This window comes from Podarcis gaigeae, assembly GCF_964106915.1.
Source record: "Podarcis gaigeae genome assembly, chromosome: 5".
Taxonomy (NCBI): domain Eukaryota; kingdom Metazoa; phylum Chordata; class Lepidosauria; order Squamata; family Lacertidae; genus Podarcis; species Podarcis gaigeae.
In genome coordinates, this window is record NC_139681.1 from 86,206,018 (window position 1) to 86,230,476 (window position 24,459).

Below are 24,459 nucleotides of genomic sequence, written 5' to 3' on the forward strand. Positions count from 1 at the left end.
GCTGTATTCTAACATATGCATGCAAGGGACCAAAGGCAGACATATGGTATTTCCAATTCCCCTTTCAGCACGAGGAAGGGGCACTGACGCCCAGCTGGGCAGAGCCAATTCCCCATGCAGCTGTCTGGATTGGGTCCCAAATATTTTCCCCGGGCAGCCAAATGGGCTGCACATAAAATGATCAGGAGTGGTGAAGATTTATAACAGGGGAGAGTGACCCACTTCTTACAGTGTTGCTACAATGCGATTTCAAGACCCTGCACAGAATTCGGAGCTTTCACCAAACCATGTTAATTTTCTCAGGGAAAGAAAAGGCTGCTGGTCCAGTCATTTGAAAGTCAAGCTGCTATTTTGTACGCTAGCAACCTCTTTGCGGGGAAATCAATACAGTCTCATAATTACATGCCACTTGGGTCCACGGTGCAAAGCATACTCAGTATTGATTGCAGCCATGGATGAGATGTGTCTACAATTGGGCCTGTGTGTCTTGAAAGAGAAATGAAGATGTGTAAAATCCTTCATTAGTAGTGGCATTAAGCAGTCTGGCAAACATCAGAAACACAGAGCTGGCTGGCTGGCTTTCACTGCATGCCATTTTAGCTAAAAATGTATTACGCCAACCATATTTTGATTGTGTTTTCACCGGCTTTCTATTGCGATGCTCACCCTTCACTTTGAAAAATTTACTGCCCTTCTAGCAAAATCTGCTTCTAGTGCAATGCCTGCACCTTTATTACATGGTTTTGCTGGGGTTCGAACAAAGCTACAATTCTGTTGTGAAGATAGCGCTGCAACATCCTGACCTTCAGTGTGGCACTTCATGAACCCATAGTTCATGTTATTTTTAAGAAAACTAAACGTTGCAAAGAGGAGCAGGCTATCTGTTCCATCCCTTTCTTACTGTCCTGCTATTTCGTTAACCTTTCAGTTTATTGATTTACTATTTGCTCAGCAGCTATATACTTCATCCACTGTGCAAAGCCAGGCTCTTGCCTTATATTTTGAGTGCTGAAGTTTAAACAAGGTTACCCCAGTTCGATCCATGAAGGAAGAACATGGTGTTCCACTACAGGTAAGCATTTTAAGGGAATTACCCCACTGAAATATTTTCTCATCCTGCAGAAAAGCCCTAAAATGTAGGGCATCTCTTTGCAGGGCCAGTGCCCAGGAGAACCTCAATTCTTGCCCAGACTCTATCCTGATTAAAAGCAAGCGAAACTGGTAAGAATAGCAAGAAGCCCATCTAGTCCAGTGTCCTGGTCTCACAGTGGGACAGCCAGATGCTTATGAGAAGCCAACAAGCAGCAGCATGAGTGCAACAGCATTCTAGCCTCCTACAATCTCCAGGCTGCCTCAGACCATGGAGGTAGAACTTGAAGAGTGCCAGACTTCCACAACACTGCAGTACAGGTATCTCAGCTAGGTAGTATTCACAATCTCTGCTCATTCTCATTTAGCTCTTTGCCACCGTCTAATAGGCTATAGTTCAGTGGCAGAGCACAAGGTCTATGAACAGAAGGTCCCTTAAAAAGGGTCTGGTAGCAGATGATCTTAGAGACCCAGGGAAGAAGAAGAAGAAGAAGAAGAAGAAGAAGAAGAAGAAGAAGAAGAAGAAGAAGAAGAAGAAGAGTTTGGATTTGATATCCCGCCTTTCACTCCCCTTCAGGAGTCTCAAAGCGGCTAACATTCTCCTTTCCCTTCCTCCCCCACAACAAACACTCTGTGAGGTGAGTGGGGCTGAGAGACTTCAGAGAAGTGTGACTAGCCCATGGTCACCCAGCAGCTGCATTTGGAGGAGCGGAGATGCGAACCCGGTTCTCCAGATTACAAGACTACCGCTCCTAACCACTACACCACATTGGGTAGGGAGCTTCTGGCTACAATTACAGGGACAGGGTGGAGTGGGGAAGGTGGGTCTCTGGAGAGCTGCTGCCAGTCAGAACAGGCAATTCTGGGCTACACAGACAAATAATCTGATCTGGCCTTTCTACCTTTGGGCCCTGCTTACCTTTTGTGCAGTTTACCTAATTATGATGAGAAAGAGAAAAGAAGCTGCAGGAGTATTTAGGTACATATCCCAAGAGATCAAATGTTGTTCTGACTCTGAAGGGAGCCATATTGCAAAAGTGTTCAATTATTATTATTATTATTATTATTATTATTATTATTATTATTATTCACATGGACCAAAACAATTATACCCCATGTGCAATTAATCTAGACATGTCATTTTATCTGCATATATATATATATATATATATATATATATATATATATATAAACTTTCAACCCCACCATCACCACAGCCTCTGTATAAACAAGCTATGTTTTACAGACACTATGACACACTGGCCACCAGACGGCAGTAGCTGTGGAAACACAGAAGCAGAGACACAGATGACAGGGCTTTACAGGGCTATCTCTGCCAATGAGTCTCTGGGATCATCCACACTTGTGTTTGTCCAGCGATTTCTAGGCACAGGTCTGAGAGGTTTTTCTTTTGCACTGCTGCTTTCGCTGGGGAAACCTGTGGTTTACTGCTGAATCAGAACAAATGTCCATCTGGTTTTCTGGTTATTAATGGTGCAAGTGCAGAGGGTAGTCAACTATTAAGGTGTGTGCTATTAAATGAGAATTGCTCATCTTTTTGCTCATCTTTTATTATGTTTTTAGATATGCTGTAAGCCACCTAGATTGGCTGGGGAAGCCCAGCCAGATGGGCAGGGTTTGAATAAAATCTTCTTCTTCTTCTCCTTCTCCTTCTCCTTCTCCTTCTCCTCCTCCTCCTCCTTCTTCTTCTTCACGTCCTTGAATTGCAGTATTTCCCCACTTTCGTTCTGCCTGTCCTCTTTCTGCATTGCTACCTTCAACCCTCTATTGTAATTGCTGCTGCTCTTAATTACTTGCAAAGGGAAATTTCTTCTGGATGCAACTCTTCCTTATCGGTAACATTTCCACTGTCACATTGACAACGGTTGTATCCCCCTTCCCTAACTAAACACAATGCTGACACCTCAATAAACACAATTTCCAGAAGTACTTATCTGAGGCCTTCGTCAGTCAGTGATAGCATAAGAATTTGCCTTACACTGAGTTAGATCACTGGTCCTCTGGTGTTTTCTATAATTATTAGGTTTCCAGGGTTTCACAGGACAACTTTTTTCCATCCCTACCTGGAGCTGGCAGTAATGAATCCTTCTTTCTCCCCCTCCCCCGTCCAAAAAAAATACAAAAACAACAACAAAGAGTTACATCGTGTAATTACTGTCAGAAGGTAAAAGGCTCTAAACACTTTTTTCCTTTTTACATATAGGTAAGGTAAAGGTACCCCTGACCATTAGGTCCAGTCGCGGACGACTCTGGGGTTGCAGCGCTCATCTCGCTTTATTGGCCAAAGGAGCCAGCGTACAGCTTCCGAGTCATGTGGCCAGCATGACTAAGCCGCTTCTGGCAAACCAGAGCAGCACACGGAAACGCCGTTTACCTTCCCATGGAGCGATACCTATTTATCTACTTGCACTTTGACGTGCTTTCAAATTGCTAGGTTGGCAGGCGCTGGGACCGAACAATGGGAGCTCACCCCGTCGCGGGGATTCGAACCGCCAACCTTCTGATCGGCAAGTCCTAGGCTCTGTGGTTTAACCCACAGCGCCACCCACGTCCCTTTACATATAGGTAGGTAAGCATATATTTAAGATCCATTAGCGTCCTGGAAATTTCCATTATACTTCATCAACTTAATCTCTTTTCTATAATCTGATGAAAAGCTTTGACAGTGTTAAATACATCCCTGATTTGTATATGAGATAAAATCTTGCCACGCTTTAAGAAAAATCAAATATATTGGCTTTATATTTAACTAACTTAGGTTAGTATGTCAATTTTTCTGCCATGCCGATTTGCCACAGCTCATTGTTCCAAGAACTCAGTGTCTCAAGGACTCTGCAGTTTTTCTATTTTTATTACCCTGCAACCATCAACATAAATATTATTAGTTCCTGAGATGTCGCTTTCCCATTTTGCCCTTCCCAAATTGTAAAAGAGCTTATAACGGTGTAACATAATAGTGTGGTGATATGTAATGTTTGCTATTTTTACAAATATGTTATTCCAAGACTGCAATGCAGATGGTTGTAGCGACTCTCCAGGGTTTCAGATAGGTGTCCCTCTTAGCCCTACCTGGAAATGCCATAAACTGAACCTGGGATCTCCTGCATAAAACACATGCTCTAGCACTGACCTATGACTCTTGCCCTAAAGAGCAAGTGTCTCTTTGGAACACAAGGGCTTCCTGTTTCACGGGAACTTCGCTTGAGTAAGCAGCCCTGCCTGAGCTTTGGCCTGTCTTCCATTTCTGGTCTTGCTCTTCATTTCAGATTTGTGGCTTATTTTACAGCCCTGTCCCCTGGTTTGCCTTCTGATCCCTGACTCTAGGTTCCCAGCTCCTGAAGCTGCCCATGGCCTAGCTTTGACACCGAACTTCCGTGACATGTCTGGCTGTGCTCCCAGAGGCCAAGGGCACATATAAATTCAAAACAGTATCATGCCACTTTAAACAGTCATGGCTTATCCCAAAGAATCCTGGGAATGGCAGTTTATTAAGGGTGCTGAGAATTGCTTGCACACCTCCTATGCCCCTCACAGAACTGCAATTCCCAGAGCTACATAAAACGGGGGATTACAATCCACTGTGGGAATTGTAGCACTACCTGCCAGTGTTTGCTGGTTTATTTATAAAGTGGTATCAGCGGAAAAGCACAGCAAAGCCAGCGATCAAGTTTCCAGCTCTCTGCCATCTGTTCAGGTCATAGGGTGATCTGAAAAGCTTTAGAAACTCAAGAATATTCCGAAATCGCTGTAAAGCAGCTCTCTCTGTCCTTAGCTGTTCAGCAAACTGCAGATGCATTTCCAGAGGGTTCCACGCACAGTGTTTATCCTTTCCTGCTTAATAGGACATCTGCAGCATAAAATATAAATAAACTCTTTGGCCTTTTCAAAATGCTAAAGCCAATTTCGATATGCTCGTCTAGCGTGAAAGATCAGGACCAAACACTTCCCTCCCAAGCTAGTACGGCAGTCACGCGTCAGGTCACATCAGACTGACTGTTAACCAAAGTAATGGCTAATTTTCTTCTAGGACTTAAAAAAGAATTAGCTCTGTGGCTTCACTGGCTGCCTGGGTTCCGCAACTGGCAAGGGATGACTCCTGAAGATTACGGCTGATGTGTAAACTGGATTACAAGCAGAAAAGAATCGGCGTAAACATGAAATACTACTGCAACCAAAACTGGGGGTGGAAATTGGAAATTTGTGGCTAAATTCACGTTCCGTGGATGACTATCATATGTAACTGACCAAAACACAGCTCAAGGCTGATCCACTTGCTAGTTTCATACACACAACCCTACCTCCCCTGTATTTCTGAGCTTGTTGATTTGTGGTTACAGTTGTATTGCATGTCTATGGCCATTTCTATGAGAGGGAATAGACATATAAACACACGCACACTGTAAACATACACATGCATGCAAATACATGCAAATGCATGCACTTCTCTTTCACCTTCATCAGTGATAGCCATTTCCGTTGAGATGGAATTATTTTATCTTCCCGAGATAACTGAGAAGTGCTTGTCCTCTCCCACCACAATTCCCAAGTTAAAACTTGTGACACAGAAGACAGATCTGCACCAAACATTTCAAACACATCCACTGCACATTTAAAGCAGATGGCTCCCCCCCTCAAAAAAATTGTGGGAACTGTAGCTCTCTGAGGGTGAAACTACCATTCTTCCTGAACTTTCTAGCATCTCCTGTCTCAATTTTTCTCCTTTGTGTCTCTGTGAAAACAATGTCCTGATTTCCCTTGGTTTTCCTGGGCCTACTGGGTTATGTTCACAGAACACAGCTCTATTATACATTGGAAGCAAGGCCACCAATTCATTATCAGGTTTGTTTACCCAACTTCACAGGTGATGCTTCAGGACAAGGTCTCTTTACCCCTCCAAAACCATTTCACTTTCTTCTTCCAAGCCACAAAGTGAGCTTCTTTCTACCACGTTTGCAATGACAGGCCTTAAATATTGATGAGGGGTGCCATTTGAAGCCACAAGCCTCCAGGGCACTGCTAAAAAGGAATTCTAATGAGCAGCAGTTCAGTGGTAAGCTAGACTCCCTTGGGAACTGTAAAATTAACCGAGCCATGCAAGTTAGAACTACTAAGGGAGACTTAGTAGCCCTCAGTAGCCGCGGTTTGGAAAAATTAATCCAATGTCTCCCAACACATGCTGTTCTCCAACCATCTCCATCAAAATTCTCTCACTGAGGATAATGGATCTTTCTCCACCATCAGCTGCTTGGAGATCATGCTTGGGTTGGTGTTGCACCATCATTATGGAACTCCTTGCCCCAGATGCCACTCCACATCCCTCTTGCCTTTAGGAAACTGGTTGGGGAAAAACAACTTTATCCTAGATATTTTTTAAGGGGATGGACTGAGCACTGTTCAATTATTTACTAAAATACTCTAGCCCACCTTTCCATTTCTATAGGTCCCTCAAGGCTGCTAACAATCATGCCATCAATTATAATAAAACAAAACACAGATTAAATATGAGTTATTACCATGAACTACACAACAGTCAGGAAAAAAAATTATAGTGCAATTCAACAGGAGCAACAGCAAAACCAAACAAGACCACATCATAAGATCTCATCAATAACCAGTTTCCACCTAGGTCAAAAGCGCAATGTAAAAATATCATCTTCTTCTGCCATTGAAAGAGAGGGAGCCAATGTGATTCTCCGTGGCAAAGAACTTACATTGTGCCCCCACCATTACAACTCAGGAGCTGCTGAGGAACCAAGCATGATCTCCACTGGTGAGCCAAGTTTGCCTGTGGGTTGTTCTGATCACAGTTTTGACAATGATTTAATTTTTTTGTTTGATAGCGTAACACAACAACTTTTAAACTCTTTGAAGAACTTGTCCACCATTTTATATTAGTAATCCTGTGTTCATTTGGGAATCACACCTGAGCAAGGATATGCTGCAATCTGCTGTAACAATGTGTTGAAGGTAGATTTATACACTGCTTTTCCAAGAAGCAACATCACAGTCAGCCTATTTTAGCATACCAGGCTCAAGTTGCTATGCCATCTTGGACTACTAATACATCTTTTCAAATCTTCCCCTTTTTAGATGACCCACTTCTATCTAGACCACAAGGACTCACTCTGGAGAAAATGGAAAAACTGGGTTGTGTAAATTCACTAAAGCGACTCCATCTGAATTTAACCCTGCTCATAGGTTAATTATCCCCCTGCAAAGAGAACCCCTCCAATTAAGATTGAGCATTTTGTTTCCCAATAGGAATTGCTTTTTAAACTTTAATTAAGGCTTTGGCTTTAGCAAGAGCTAAATCCTTTAAAAAATTAATAATCTAGAATTGTATATCTCTTTGACACCAAGGGATTGATCCTGTCATTAAGAAATACTCATTATGCAAGTTCCAGAAGGTGCATTCTAATCAGGCTGCTGTGAAATTTGCATCTGAACACATATTTACATATGAATACATGTGCGACCCAATTCCATTTTGGGCTCTGAACAGTTCCCTGTCCCCAAGAGAAATGTATTTGATGTCAAGCAGTGTGCCTCACCAATATTATTCAGACAACTTCCAGGGATCCCAGTTATTTCACTCCTGGGCCAACAGCACAAGCTTTACGTTCTAGTTACATAAAAGCACACCACAGTGTGTTCTTCACCTCTCTTAAGAGAGGAACAGCTGTGTAATAATCTGAGCAGGGATAGCCAACTTAAGTGTCCCCCAGTCAGCATGGCCAATGGCCAGAGATGAAGGGAGCTGTAGCCCAACAACACCTGAAGGGCCTATCCCTGGGTTAGAGGGCTGAGCTTACAGCAGCGCGACTCAGATTCAAACTTCCCACCAGACACAAAGTTTTCTGGGTGACCATAGCACAATCTCTGGACACAGCCCACGTACAATGTTGATGGGAGGATAAAGAGAGGACACCCACACCATGTGTGCATCCTGCTCTTGGAAGGAAGAGCAGAATAAAAATGTACAGTGTACCTCAGGTTAAGTACTTAATTCATTCCGGAGGTCCATTCTTAACCTGAAACTGTTCTTAACCTGAAGAACCACTTTAGCTAATGGGACCTCCTGCTGCCGCTGCGCTGCCAAAACCCAATTTCTGTTCTTATCCTGAAGCAAAGTTATTAACCTGAAGCACTATTTCTAGGTTAGCGGAGTGTGTAACCTGAAGCGTATTTAACCTGAAGCGTATGTAACCCGAGGTACCACTGTAATAAGTAAATAAAGCCAGTAATGAATGCAGTCTTGGATGGTTTATATGGGGAGAGGTGGTCCTTGAGGTAAAGGAATCGTGTGCTGAAATCCTCTGCCCTTTACAACTGGCACATAGAGCAGAATACCACCACAAAAAAGATCCAGAAGCTGTTTACAGCATCCTTCAAAAGTGAGTTGCAATGTGGAGGGCTCTGTTCAAAACAAAATCTCATGGAATCTGCTTTGGCCATTCTTGTGTCTGGGCTTAAACTAGACACAGTATAAATGAAGATCGGAGTAGATATAACTAAAGCTCAATATCTTTAAGTTACATAGAGAAAGCTCTGTAAAACAGCAGAAAGGCAAGATCAGGGAAGACAACATGATAGTAAGGAGGGATTTATCAATCTGTCTACCAAGAAAACCAGCAGACAATGGCAACAAGCAGCAGCAGCAACAAGAAGGAATTGCAATCTGGTGAACTGGGAATCTTCTTATGGGATCAGATGGTGGGGCCTGCACAATATGGCGCCCTCAGGAAAATGCTACCTCTCACCAAGGCTACCCTGGGCATAGCTCTGCTGAGATCTTCATGGGCGTATGTAATGGCCTGAGAGCAGACTCTAGCAAAGCCTGCATATCCTATCCATCATTGCTCGGGCTGCCAGCTTTAATTAGTCTGTTAGATTAATTGTGTGGAAGAAGCAATTTCAGTCTGAGAGTTAAAGGCATATTTGACTGTTTGGAGAATATTCTGGTTTCAATGTGTTACTGTAATAGGAAATGGAAAGGAATGCATTACTGATTTGCCTTATCTTGCAACAGTGAGAGGCTGCTTTTGTTTATTAAACTGTAAGCTTGCTAAAAATAAAAAAGATACCTGATGAGGTCTCTTTTTGGTAATATGCAAATATCTTCAAATTAAGTAGATTAATTGACTAAGAGGCAGATGATTACGCAACCAATTGCTTAATAATTCAATGTATAAATCTGATCAGTATTCTTGAAGGGTTAAGGAAGGGTCATAGCTGAGTAGCAGAGCCTATACAGTGGTACCTTGGTTTGCAACCGTTTTGGATTACAACAGTTTTGGACATCAAACCCGGAAGTGCATGTCCCTTTTTTTGGATTACAACCCATTTTGGGGGGGATTACAACCCATTTTTTTGGGGGGGGAAGGCCCCATTGGCGAAAGTGCGCCTTGGGTTACAACCTGTTTTGGTTTACAACCAGACCTCCGGAACGGATTATGGTTGTAAACCAAGGTACCACTGTAATCCGCATGTGCAGAAGCACTGTTTCCCCACATCTCCATGTAGGGAGAGACTCCTATATGAAACCCTGGAGGTGTTGCCAGCCAATATACATGACACTGAGGATGCTCCTTCCTGTATGCTTTCCAAATGGCACTGAAGTCACTTTTGCACTACTTGAGTGCAAAGAAGCATATATTGCTTCCCTGCTCCCATCATGGAGAGATGATCTCAGACACCAAAGGCTGATATTCACAGCAGGGCCAGATGAAGAAGAAGAAGAAGAAGAAGAAGAAGAAGAAGAAGAAGAAGAAGAAGAGGAGTAGGAGTAGGAGTAGTTTGGATTTGATATCCCGCTTTATCCCTACCCAAGGGAGTCTCAAAGTGGCTAACATTCTCCTTTCCTTCCTCCCCCACAACAAACACTCTGTGAGGTGAGTGGGGCTGAGAGACTTGTGAGAAGTGTGACTGGCCCAAGGTCACCCAGCAGCTGCATGTGGAGGAGCGGAGACACGAACCCGGTTCCCCAGATTACGAGTCTACCGCTCTAACCACTACACCACACTGGCACCACATTTTGGCAACTGAGGCAAACCACAAAATGGTGCTCCCCGCCCGCCCACCCCTGCCAGGGAAGAAAGGCCGAGTGAAGCTATCCACATCAGGAACAAGCGGAGAATAAAGATCTACATCGGGAGCAAGGGTAGGAAGAGACCAGCAGCTACTCCTGTTTGCAAAGAGGCCACCGTAGAAGCGGCATTGGGGGTGGAGGCTGCCAAGGAGGTGGCAGGTTCACCTTCCAAGGAACTTGTCGCAGCTGTCGCTGACACCACAGCAGTGGCCAATACATTCCTTGGAGGCTGGATCTGCTGCCCATGTGAATCCTGCTGCCTGAGGCAGGCAACTCACCTTGCCTAAAGGGTCGGCCGGCCCTCACTCTCACAAATAATAAAACAGAGAAGGAACTGAATAGGCAACAGCTTCAATCATTCACTGCAGAAGTTCATGGAAACAACGGAGCTGTTTCCAGCTCCTCCCCTGCTAGCACTGGGGCGTCTCCTGCCTTTCTGGAACCATGTTTGCTGTTTTAATGCACCTTTCATTATAGAACTAATGGGGTATGGGCTGCCTGTACATCAGTGATATGCAATTCCCCACTGAGATGTTAACTAATGTAGTAAATCATACCAATGGAGAGGAGTAAGTGTTTATAGCAACATAAGGCTGCAGCATTAGGAAACTGAATATGGCAATGAGCAAAAGAAAATATAATCTGACTTTTTAAAAACAAAAATTCGACAATCACTAAAAAAATCAGTGCATGGATACTCAATTCCCTGCATAGAACTATATAGAACAGGGATAGCTGAACCCAAGAAATTTAAGTCAGTTTCCATAAATCTTATTTCCACGTATTCTTAGTACGATTTTCAAAACTATTTTGGGGGGACCAGGCTAAAAAACTGGGAACAAGCATTTCCAAACATTTTGGTAAAAGACCTCAAAACTATTACATTTTTTTGGTACTGGTTTGCTGCTGTTTTCCAAAAAGACCTTCCTTTTTCGCACTAAGTTGAGTTCTGCAGTCACTATTTGTTTAAAAAGAGCACTCCTTCCTAGTAACAATGAGGCAGAGACAGTAAATTTGGTTCCATGGGAGACAATGAGGCCAAACACATCTAATTCAGAAGGAGGGCAGTGCTGAGTTAGGTGTGTTTGTCCTCAGTGACACCAACTCTGTTCAACTACATGGACACATCATGGGAGTTAAAATAAGACAGAGATGGCACCATCGCTAAGTAGGCCCTGCTTTTCCTTACTGTGCAAATGAAGCAGGACTTCAGATGTGGAGATATATATATGAGATAGCATTTATTCATAGGAAAGAAATTGTCCACTAAATGGGCTAGCCAGTTTTAGCTCAACCTAATTTACTTTATACTGCATAGATGGTTAAACTGTGACCTGAGGATTATCAGTGGTCTCTTGAGTACTTCCAGAGAGTTGCCAAGATCAATGTAGAAATAACATTTGAGGAGGGGTGTGGGGACTGGAAACCTTGAATGCTGACCTCTTCTTTGAGATAGTCACCATATGCTGAAAAAGCAACCCATTTTACAATTAATATATTAAAATGTAAGCATAAATAGGTTTTTCCTTCAGAAATGGAGGGGGAAATCCGCAAACGAATTCTCTGCTGTGTGCATCCTTCCTTCATGCACACATATTAGATTTGTTGGAACGTACCCATAGACCAGTGCATAGTTTTCTATTTCAAAAGTCTTTCCACTAGGAAATACCTTCTCTTCCTTCAGGCTTCCATTTTTTTCAGTCCTCTACAATTCTCTCTGCACTTGCTCAGTTCCAGCCCTTCCTATCTTGCATGCCACAAACGTGAAATCTGCAAGCACTCCTTCATCATCCACTCTGGAAGAGCTGCTCTTGTGAAAATTATTTACTACTTACAGAGCTTTCAGACAACTGCAACCAGACTGCCAAATTATTCATCTGACTATGACCCTTTCACTGTCATGCTCAGATTCAGCCTCTTTAGAAAACCACCAGCTTCCTGGAGGAGACATTTGCTGATGCTAAAAACACCAGCTGAAAGGGCAAGATATACTACCGGATGCCAAGCCAGCAACTTTGGGTCTGGATGGCTTTTTGCTTCTCTACAACAAATTCATGTGAGCTGGGGAATATATATGAGCAAGATGCATGATAATGTTGCTCAGAGACCTTAAGCCACGAAGATGAACCGGTGGCCCTTCAGATATTGCTGGACTACAACTCCTATCAATCCCATCCATTGGTCGCGCTGGCTGTGGCTGATGGGAGTTCTGAGGCTAACAACACCTGAGGGCCACGGACCACTTTTGCATGGATAATGCCTCAAGTGAAGAACTCTTATGCATTGCCGGCTTAGCATGGAACCAATCCACCCCATTCTTCTGCTGACTGCACTGCCTGCTGGAAGACGACATCAGGTTTTATCACCAGCTGTGAGCATCAGGATATTGGCTCCCTCCATGACTTAAGGGGTAACTTATCACATTAGGAAGCAGCCCTGCACTCTTTGAAAGCAGAGTTTGAGACAGCTCTCTCAGGGTTTCTAGAAGCATGGAGCCAGATGATATAAAGCACGGGGGTTGGGAGATAACCAGTTTTAAAAAATGCTGTAATCAAGCTTTTCCAGGCACACCAAACTCTTTATCAGTTTTAAGTCATCAGAGGTTTCCTATTATATGTAAACAACAAACACCTGAAAGCTGGTGACCAGAAGCATTAAATTTATTCCCTGACAAATTTTGTAAATATTTAGACACTCACAGAGCCTTGGTGAAGTCACCTGACTGTGACGGTCAGCATCCAGTTCCACCTATTCAAAAAGCAGGGGAATGTTTTTGCTCTATCCAGCCTGGTAGTAAACTTGTATGGGAATTGAAGATGACTAGTTCATAAGGTATAGTCTTGAGAAGCACTTTGGTCAGTTAAAGTTTGGCAGCCAGCCCACCTAAGCCTCAAGAAAAGCAGAGGGGAAGGTGATAGGGAAGAAATGGCACCAAATGGTAAATCCAGATTTTGCCTTGAGGCTAGTCAGTTCCAGTTCTCCTGAGAGTCCACTCTTTGCAGCCCAGATGCTTGAATTATGGTGCTATGGCCAAGCTCAAGGAATTCTCCTTGTAGGACAACCTGCAAATGTCACAGAGCAACAGCCTGTTTTGAGGGACAAGGAGGAAGGCCAGGGGGTTCCATGAGCCTCGGGCAAAATAGAATTGCAGTCTTCCTTTCCTAACACAGGTAGCCCCTTTCTGGAATCAGAAGTGGCCACTGAGACCAAGCAAGCACAGGTGCCTAAAGGTGCAGCCTCAGTCAGCTGCTAGAAGCCAAACAGCTCACCTGAGAAACAAGGATTTCTTGCAAGTAGAGCAAATACGCAAGCAGCATGGATGGCTTGCAGCTGTACTGTGGGTGGGGCTTTGAAAACTCAGGTTTAAAAACCTTGCTTCTCAGGTTGCCCCTGTGTTTAGACTTCTTGAAGTCCTCTACCTGGACTTCAATCTTCTGTAATGATGTGATTCTGGAACTGCCCCTGATAAGTCTCAGCAGTTGACCTCTGCCTGAATGCCACCTGAAGCTGGACTTGGCTTGCCTGTCACCAGCCACCAAGTGATGCATGGACAGTAGGCAACAGGTATTAGTGACCCTCAGCAAGAAAGCGTCTAGACAGTGCTCCCATTCACTAGTTGGGGAAAGAATAATACTTACACAATATGTTGTGGCATGATTGCATAAAAGCTGCCATATACCATAAAAGGGCTTCCTTCAGGAAAGCAATCTGAATTCTTTGTAAGGAATGAGCAATGGCTGTGCATTTATTGCAATATAAACAGCTTTAAGGTGCTTTGGTTCTGGGCTAGGTAACTATTTGATTTGCTAAAATGCAGCATGAATCGTTTTTAGGGTGTCTGCAGCAATTTTCAATACTGAGAAGGCATAAGCCAGGGTGTCCAACCAGAAATGATTATTGTGATCTACGGAGCCCTCATTTAAAGCACACCTGAAACTCACAAAGCCCTCTATCCGCTGTCTCCCTACTTGAAGCTTGGGTTAATCTGGTGTTGTTTGACATTTAGAATTCGAAAGCGGTGCATTGCCTGAGAAGGAAGCTGTGAAAGCAGCCGCTTTGGGTGACTTTCCCAATCATCTGGAGCATAAGCATTAATTTCCCAGCATCATGCACAGACCACATTGTTTGGGATTTTTTCTTTCAGTGCCGCAGGCAAAGATACTCACGCCAGCTGCTTCCAGCCTGGAGGTAAAGGAAGCAAAGGAAAGTCACAGAAACCCAGGACAGTGGTGGAATGTAGTCTGCAGACTGCCAGTTGCCAACCCTACTTTAAGCCATGGGTGGGGAGAATATGAGGATGAGATGTGTGGCGCTCTCAGGGGTATAAGAAGCCTCAGGCCCCATCAAGCAAGCTAGAGTGCCCACAGCTCCTTAAGTCTTCTATAATGACCAAGAAATTGTTAAGCAGAAGGCCATGAAGCTCACAAATGAAAACCTCTTGGGGGAAGACAGGCAGAGAAAGGCTATTATTATTTGCTTCAGCATAAAAGAGCATTTGACTACGTGACAGCCAGCCAGCGCTGTGCTATTACAAGACGGCAGCTAATCCCATCTCCTCTTCCATCCCCCGGTTGTTCCGGATCGCCTGCTCTTTTTTTTGGAGGCAGACACATCCAATTGCAATGGCAGGACCAGATTCCTTGTAGTAGATCAGAGCTGCATAAACTCTATCATCCCGAGGGCCACTTTTACATATATTTTTACTCACTCAAGAAGGGTGTATCACTACATTTGCTATGGAAAAGCGTTTCTCCATTTTAACTCGCTGTTTTCTTCTTACCCCATTTGCTGCGCGGCCTGCAACACATTATCTCTTTTCTCTTTGCACTACTGTGGGTCAATATTTGAACGTATTAATTTTTAAAAATTTATATCCTGCCTACATGCTGAGGAACTCAAGGCAGCTAGCACAATACAAGTCACAATGCAGCACAACATTTTAAACTATAAAAACAATCCTCAGATTAAACTCCATAACAAAGAGTGATAGAAAAAAACTGTAACATCACAGGTTGAGGATCATATTTTAAATGCTGTTTCAAACACTTCCTGAATCCAGAAGGCCAGTATAGCTGGCAAAGGAGGTCTTATAAAATTTATTACCCACTGCAACCACCTTGATCTTAACCGTGAAGGCCTTGTAACCCTGTAAGCAAGTACATTTGGGGTTTCTGACTCCTTAGTGGCTAGGCAATATTACACTAAAGAGTGGAGTTTCAAAACTGGCCAGGACATCACATTCTTTTTTTAAAAAAAAGGCGTTGCAAAACATTTGTTTTTACACAAACATCTATCAATATTTCCCAATTACATCCTGTGGGAAAGTGGTTGTGTGTGTGATTTTTATTTTTTAAAAAAAACACCACTGTATTGTATACAACTTTTTAATTGGTGGTTCTGGCTGATCATGATTCAGGTTTTAAAGAATGGTAAGAAACAATACCAAGTTTCAAGGATATTTAAGCAGGCTTTTCTGAATTAACAAATTGCTTTGTGCTTCTCAAGGCAACCTTTTTAACTCTCTCATTGCACGGATGATGGTTTTGTTTTTATTGCAGGGATTGTTGCTTTCTGTTGTTGTTGTTTGTAAGCTGGTCTGAGCACCTTGGATAAAAAACAATTTTTTTTTTAAATGAACTGCATCCAAGTTCTCCTGAGTTTCAAAATGGAATATGGGGTCCTGCACCAAGGGGCTACTTACTGTGAACAGAAAGCTGAAGACCCATGAGTGAACAGAAAATGTTGTGTATTATTGTAGGTCATGGTCAACATCATGGCAATACAAAGTAGTATGTGAAACAGCCCTCATATATTTACCAGGCTGATCAATTCTGCTATCTTGAGATATGCTTTGCCTTCTCTTTTTAGCCCTGAATAATAGCAGCCACGGAAAAGAACTATTCACTTTTCCTCAAGTAGCACAAAATCAGCTGCTTGAAATTCTTTCACGTTTAAATTACTCGCCTCAGGCTTCATTGTTCATTGCCTAGAAACCCAGAGAGCAAAAGGCGACTTTGACCGAATAAAATGGGCGAAATGACTGGTTCCATGTAACAGGAAAGCCCATTTGTTTGAAGTCTTTGTCCAGTGACCTCTTGGCACAGATAGCTAATTGTCTCTTTTTTTTAATGGGACGGGATGACTTCAATATGAGTGGCTATGAGGCATCACAAAGGTAACCACAAATGGGCCACTCTTTGTCAGAATGTCCTTCACTCAAGAGAACAAAGAGCTCACTTGATTCAGTTAAAGAGGCCTAATTTACAAGCAAGTGGGACAGACAGTATTCTCTGTGCAGGCTTTATTAGACTGGGAATGATATGGAAATAAAGAGTACTGTGGCTAGATAGTAATGGGGTGGACAGAAACATGGTCCATGTTAAATACTTAGAATTTATGGATGGTGTTCAATTTATGTGTGGTATTTACTCAGAGTAGAGCCATTGAAATGAATGGACCTGACTTAGTCATGTCCATTCATTTCAGTGTGTCTACACTGAGTAATAATTGGATGGATATTGGGGCCACTGCCATTGTGTCTCTGCTTCAGTCTTCCTGCATTGCCGAAAGCACTGGGCTTGAGCAGCTGAATTTGTGGCTATGGCAGCCATATTAATTTTTCCCTGATGCCTGTGAATTGTTTATGAACCTAATAAATTACAGCCCAGATAGTTACAGTACGGCACCTGCAGCTTAAAAAATAAACTTCTAAAGCCATCATGAAGATAAATACAAGCCCTTGCCCTTTATTAAATTGCATCTAGCTTGCAGCATGCCTGCTACTTCCTCACCATCTGCTGCAGCACCTATGCATCTATGTGGTCCTTCCTTTGCTATTCCAAGCTCAGAACTTGGGTTTGTTTGTGCGGACACATAAAATCTACCAGCATCCAACAGCTGAGAACACATATTTGCCCACTTCCCTGCAGTTACCCAAACTGGAAGCCTTTGAGGCCTTTTAGAAAGCCCTACATGCAAAGGCGCATTTAGTACCTCTTCCAACCTCCGCCTCTGTTCTTTCTGTTCCTCGATCCTCTTTTGGCGCTCTGCCAACAACTGCCGCTTGTGTTCCTCGTTCTCACGTTGTTGCTGCTCCAGCTGTTGCCGACGAAGGGCTTCTGAGCGCTCCTTGTTTGCGAGCTGAAGCCTCAGAAAATCCCGTCTTAATGTTGACTCTCCAGGAAGGTTTAGGATAGAGCTTCACAGGGAAAGACAAAGGGATGTCATTCCAGGGACACATCTGCATTCAACAACACTGGTGGTTCTTGAACTGTTTGAATCAACCACTAACAGAGGTTCTTGAATGGCAGAAATCCGCCTCCCACCATCTCTAGGAGTCAACCCCACAATATAAAATCAATCCACTGTGCATGAGCATCTTGGCTTTATGTAAGCAGAGGGGAAATAACCCCTTCTTCTCTAAGGGAATGGCCGCAGCCTCTGCTCAGCAGTAAATCACTAAACCAACATTAAGGAAACAACCATCCTGATGTTTCATTTCCACCATTTTATTCCCAAGGAAATTTTGTGTTTGAAATACGAAACACGGAGAGTCAAGCCCAGGACCGGTATGAGGAGCAGACCGCGATGTCGGCTTCACTCACTGGTATATTGCTGGTGAAACTGCCACAGCTCCTGAGTCCCTCTGCTAGCAGCATCCGCTGGAGGGAGTAAAGAGTTCCTTCCTCCAGCAGCGCTGCTAGCAGAGGGACTCAGGAGCAGTGGCAGTTTCACCAATGATATATTGCTGAGTGAAACCGCCATCACACTCTACCCTCATATGATGCAGAGGGAGAAACAAGCTCCCGATACAGTTTGTTCCTCCCCCTGCATCTTTAAACTGCTCAACTGAGGAGTGTGCAGCTGCCCTCATCTCAGCTGAGCAGTTACAGGAGCCCCACTGCCTTCTGTGAGCCAGGGGGGTGGGCCTCAGTGAAATTGCTCAGCTGAGGGGAGTGCGTTTGGCGCTCCCCACAGCGAGCAGTTAAAGGAGCCCCGATGCTCTGCCTAGTCACCAGTGAGCAGGAGGAACACTGGGGCTGTCTCAGCTGTGTTGTCCCAGCCCGCGAGCATCTGGGTGAAACTGCCTCAGTTCCTGAGGTGAGAGCTGGGGCAGTTTCACCAGGTTCCTCGTGGGCAGAGGCCAATGCAGCTTGTTTTTTCAACATTGCGTATATCACCAAGCCGCGATGTTTAGCTGGCGATACATCACGCTGTTGGAAAGCTGGTATCGCCCAGCCCTACCAAGCACAGCATCATGTAGCGGAAGCAGGAGTGTGAGAAACAAGCAAATTTAAGACTGCCAGGGCAGTAGTAATTGGCTCCTGTGGGGTGTTCAGTAGCTCACTTTGAAACACAAATTTCTAAAACACTGTCAATTAATTTGGAGAATATTCTGAGAACTCTGTACTTCCACAGCTGTGTCACACACTTTACAGAGACCAGAGAGACTGGCATCCTCTTATTTATATCCGTATAGCCACAACTGCAGTCCTGATTGTCAAGGCTCCCTATGCGCAGTCCTAAGCCCAGGTTTGTAAGTGGTGGAATCAAGCGATAACACTTTTCCTGGAATGTACCGCTTTAGACAGCAATTCGCATAGTTGAGTGCTTCCATGCAAAAATCTTTCTCACAAGAAGAAAGCTAGAATATCAGACAGCGAAGGATTCAGACCAGTCTTTCACGGCATGAAGTTTGTATGAAACGTTTCCAGGGAGCAACACTGGAATTCACAAGCCTCCACACATAGCCTTAAATGGTACAGTCCAGAAAATGTTTTACTGCTTAACTTCTAAATGGGACCAGACAGATGTGCTCTAGTATCCTCTGTAAATTATTTTCAGGGAGGTTACATCGCACTGGCTGTTTATGGAGCATTCGTTCTGATTTGTTTGCGCGATGGTTATGCATGCCACCATGTAAAGCAATTGCTATATAGTACTTTTTCTTACAACAAAAGTCCAGTTTTTTTCGGGAGGTGGGGAGCAGGTTTGTTGTATAAGTGCGCCAAATCCACTTTAACCGCATAACCTGAATTTACTTGTATGCAACTGAATCCCACCCTCAAACTAGCAGCAATCTTGAAGCGCCTCCAGGTTCTTAGCATGCCCAGATGTTTGTTGGTATAGCAGACCTGAGTCAGGAATAGGAGGGGTGAGAGTCAAGAGGAAGGAATCGCTTTCAAGCAGCAATCCAATTTTAGGGAGAGCTGCGCACTCTGCCACAATTTTTGAGGGCAATGTATCTTCTCTGTCTCTTCCCACTCTAGCCCTACACAACTTTCTATTAAACTCCACTGATCTTAAGCACACAGAGTCAGAAAAGAACAATTTATTCATTACCTGGGTTCTCCAGAGTCGTTTTCTTCCTCTTCCTCTTCACTTCCACTATATTCGTATTCAGTCTCATCTAGGAACATAATTGAATGTCAGCATCCTTTACAGAAATCATTCATTTTTCCCCCTGCTAGATGAAGGCCCCTGGGCTCTGGTGTGAGAACATAAAACTTTTTCATTTTAACATGTGGCGCTGAGGGGCGGGGAATCAATATGGTTTAAAGAATTGGCTTCACACCTCACAACCTACCCACAAGTTTGTATTTTACCAAAGATAAAAAAAAAACCTTGCTAAGAAGATTGCATTCAAAGCATTCCACCTTCCATGACCAGGCTCTGTTCATTTGAGTATGCAGACCAAAGGAATATACTGAATTCAAGCTCTTGAGGTAGGTTAAGGGCTGAGATTCTTCTTACATTTTTCATGATGACATACTATAATCTGTTCAGAACCCCTGACTATGTATTGAAACGACCAGTTGCATAAAGTTAATGGGCAACCCCATCATTTGGGCCTGAATTACACACAAAATCCATCCTGCTAGGACTAGGAATCATGGGAAAACCCCCAACTGTCTGTATACTGAATATACCTATGATATCTTAATAGCCTATAAGGAATAGGACTGAAATAAGATGTAATGTGACTTGAAACTTCGTTATGGATGCAAAGGGTTCTGGGTTCAATCGCCAATAAATAATAATACTTTACATTTATTATTATTTATTACATATCACATATATTATCTTACTGATATCTTCACAGCAATCCTGTTAAGGAAAGATGTCTGGTAGTGGGGGTGGTAAAGGGATTCGTGCAATATGCTGAATACTTGTAGCTAACTGAAGGAGTCAGTAGTATGGGGCTTGCTGGATTAACACAGTATAAAGCAGTTTCTTATGACCATAATGCAGTAGCACCTCGGCTTACATAACCACTACGCCATGTGCAGAAGCAGTCCCTCCGGTTGCGGAAACCTTGGGATCCGACCAGAGCTCTGAAACAGATACCGTCCACAGCCGAAGGTACCACTGTATAACACTGACATTTCCTTCTAGTCTACATAAAAGGTCTGTTAAGATGTTATCCTGCATTTCCTATGACACTGGAAAGGAAGCCAAATGCAGAATATAATAGCAAACAAAATCAACGGGGGAATGAGCTGCGCATTTATTAAATTACTTGTCATTCTAGGGTATAACCTCCATTTTCAAGACAAAACACATCCTAACACTATACTAGAATCTGCTTTTGATTGAGTTGATAAAATGACCTACAACAGGTATACAGGGGCTGGGGGCAGCCTGCTCCTCTGCACTGCCCCCGGCAGCTTTTGTTTTTAGAATACTACAGGAGGAGGGGGTGCTATGATTTGACAAAAGTTGGAGTAAGTGAGGGGTTGAGGCTTGTGAATTTCTTTAAGGATCCCTATCCTTTCCCCCATAACTTCAGCCCTAATATGCTTGCATCAAAAAAAAATCAATAATGATGAAATGGCAAAGCCAAAGAAATAGTGCCCCAGTTCACAGTTTAAAACAAGCCATGGTTTAATGTGAAAGAACAGCAAGTTAGAGAACAACGCTCAAATATTGCTAGGCCAATCCTCCCTGCATCTGCTGTGCCACAGACAAAGCAAGTTAGTGTTTGGCTCGTTGTGTCGCAGATTCAGACTACATGACGAGCCAGATTGTTGCTTGCTTTGTCTGCAGTGCAGCAGGACCAGGGGAGGAGCATGCTTCTGGTTCACATTAATCCGTAGTTTGTTTTAAGCTGTGGTTTAATCTGACATGTGAACCAGGCCAGTGATGTGTTAATTCAAAATATTTTATAGAACTTCTTACTGGCATCATAGAAAATCAATAAATTCACATTTTGAAGTTAGTAGGTTGGAAATGCATTAATTGAGCAAGTTTCTGCTGCAAATAGCTCCTCATTTTATGAGCCTATTCAATCAGCATTCAATCAGTATCAAATCTATTCTTTGAGAAAGCCCAAGCCATTAATAAATATTATTGCATTAAACAGTACGGCGTAACAAGTCTGGCAGCTTGTTTTGTTTCTGTTTGCTTCTCTGAAATATTCAGAGTGCTTTTGCAATGCAATATAACATAACAAATTACCAGATAATTTCATGGCTTGTCCACATGAACTTAAAAAGATAGCCTACATTTTAGCATGTGTCTCCATTGCTGTTTAAATATACTGTTGTGTTTAAATCCCTACTGCCTAAACAGGAAGTAGAAAATACCCTGGCCTGGTTGAAACCCCAATAAAATCAATGCAGTTGTGTCCGCTTAAACCTGGACAGGTGGCAGCCCAAGTTGTATCTCCCTACTGCTCTTCAAATGACCACAGAGTATATTGAGCAAATATGTAGGTGCCTTTTTCATCTCTCATCGGTCCTAGGGGAGTATTAATCTTTTCTTATCTTCCATTACATTTGGGAATCCCTCCATTCTCTCTTCCATTAATGTATCTCTGAACTCTTCATTTTTGTTAATTCCAAGGAAGGGCTCATTTTCATCTGAAATACTGAGTTTCAGCGGTAACATCTGTTAAGGATGACCCTGAAGAAAACAAACTGAAGATGGTGCTGAGTGCCCAGAGTGCTGGGATACACCTCGTTTTCTCATGTTTCTTCATGGAAAATGTGAAAAATCTGTTATCAACAGAAATAGGCAACCACTTTTATGGACCAACACAATGACCTTCTCATTTCCAAAAACTTAGGTTCTGGAATAACCTTCTCTGCTTACCTTTCTCTCCACGTTTTTTCTTAGTCCTGTCAATATGGTCCTTGAGCTGGATGCGAACCTGCCTTTCATTAGGCTGGTCTCGAATGAATGGATGCTTCATCAACTGTTCAGTGGTTGGCCTCTGGCCATGATTCTTTACCAGGCAGCTTTCAATGAAGGACTGGAATTTTTTTGACCTACCCAAATTGGATAATTTGGGGGGAGGGAAGAAAACATGCAGGTAAAGGTATAGGTAACAATGTATGTGTTGGCTGCAGACAGTGGTATAGCTACAAAAGCTTAGACCCTGGATTTAACAGTCTTATCAAGAGTCCCCTTTAGATAATTTACTTCAGGGCACATAAATGGTTCAGGGGACACAATGGAACCATTAAGAGCTGAAATCATGGTGAATTTAGATAATCTAATTGTACATAACTGCATACTAAGGATTCAGGGCAAATTTCTTGCCATCTACACTTTCCAGTTTTATCGTTCCCCACAGAAGCTAGTATTCACACAGGCATACTGGATTGGGGGTTGCATGAAACGATTGTGACCAGAAACCGTCTCAAGCTCTGCAATTGGCAAGTGAGGCCTTGTCAGCAGCTCCCAGCTGCTGCACTCCCTGGTTGCCATTGACCTGTGATTGGGCCTTCTCAGTGGTGGGCCCTCACTTGTGGTAATGCCCCCCCTGGTGGGGTTCATCTGTCTCCTTCATTGTTGGCTTTCAGGAGGTATTTTAAAACTTTCTAATTTAACTAGGTATTTGATGGTAGGAAGATACTGTTCCTGAAATAATTGTGCAAAAGAATATGATTGTTTTAAACTGTTTATAGAATTTTTTCTGATGACATTGCTTTAAGTTTGTGTTTATTGCCCTGGGTTCCTTGGAGAGGGAAAGGGCATATAAACTGAATTATTATTAATAATGCTAATACTGCTATTAACAATAATGAATATACTTGTCTTCCACAAATAAAATTTCAGATATCTCTCTCAATAAAATCAGTTACTTTTTGGAATAGTTATTTCTTAGAATACTTTTAGGCTGTTGTTCTCATACTTTCCCCTGAAAACATGCAAACTCTACCCAGTCAAATCCTACGAAATTCTTAGAATTCATTGCCCAGCATCTTATTCTTTTATCAAACATTCTGAGAATCAAGTTTACCCTGTTATAAAACATAAATGACTACTGGGGATTCACAATAAAGGAAGATTCTGATGGACTACGATGCAGCATGCAGTTTTGGTAAACAAGAATATTAGCTTAAATTAATGCTTCAAACTGGCAGATATGACCGAAACTGTACTGCAGGATGAAACAATAAGTGTTATCTTCTAAAGCTGTCAGATTTACAGTTCCTGCTTATCTAAATACACTCATTAGGATAAGAAAGAAAGTACTTCTGAATTCAGTAACAGATTAAACAAGCAATGAGGAAGTGCCCACTCCTCGCTGAAAAGACCAGTTTTGCTGGCACACGCCTCAGGGGGAAAAGAACAGACAGATTTTAATCGATAGGTTGGTACACATGTGTGTTGGATGCCTGCACTAATGAGCATCTACCTGCATGTGTGAATGGGTCGCCAGAGATGTACACACCAAAGAGGAGAGCTTACTCCTCACATTACCTGAAGGCAGTTGACAAATTACCATATTTTTCCATGTATACAATGATGCTTTTTTGCTTTAAAAAAAAATAGGCAAAAATTGGGTGTCGTCTTATACACAGATATTGAATGCAGAGGGGGACGTGCAATTAATGGCAGCAGCAAGCAGGAGATTGGAAGCGGCAATTGGGCGGGTGATTGGTGGCTGCAGCAAGGCCTGCTGGCGATTGGCTGTGACAGGCAACTGGCTGCAGCAAGTGGGCAGGTGGGCTGTTGGTGGCAGCGAGTGGGCAGACAATTGGCGGCTACGGCAAGGTGTGCGATCGGCAGTGGCTGTGGCACGCGATCGGCAGTGGTGGGCAGGCAGGTGAGCGATTGGCGGAAGTGACTTCCCCCACTCTCCCAAAAGCTAAACAACTTAATTTCTTAATTTTGGGTTAAAAAAAATAGGGGTCATCTTATACATGGGGGCGTCTTATACATGGAAAAATATGGTAAGCTGCCAATATTCATGTAGAGAAACGGAGATGCTCATGTATTTGAGAAACAAATTAAAGCTTAAATTCTCTAGT

At 43.1% G+C, this 24,459-nt stretch overlaps 1 protein-coding gene across 10 annotated transcripts in view; it reads right to left on the reverse strand.

Annotated features, from left to right (window-relative positions):
• Positions 1–24,459, reverse strand: part of TNIK (TRAF2 and NCK interacting kinase) — a 291,911-nt gene that overhangs the window by 70,822 nt on the left and 196,630 nt on the right. For all 10 annotated transcript variants that reach the window (XR_014564274.1, XM_083739146.1, XM_083739148.1 and 7 more), the window contains 3 exons: positions 22,292–22,467; positions 19,541–19,607; positions 17,192–17,396 (listed from right to left, as the gene is read on the reverse strand). Coding sequence is in view for 9 of the 10 variants with exons in the window: in XM_083739146.1 (XP_083595272.1) it covers positions 17,192–17,396; positions 19,541–19,607; positions 22,292–22,467 (448 nt within the window). In the remaining variant the exon portion in view is untranslated. The remainder of the gene's footprint in view (positions 1–17,191; positions 17,397–19,540; positions 19,608–22,291; positions 22,468–24,459) is intronic.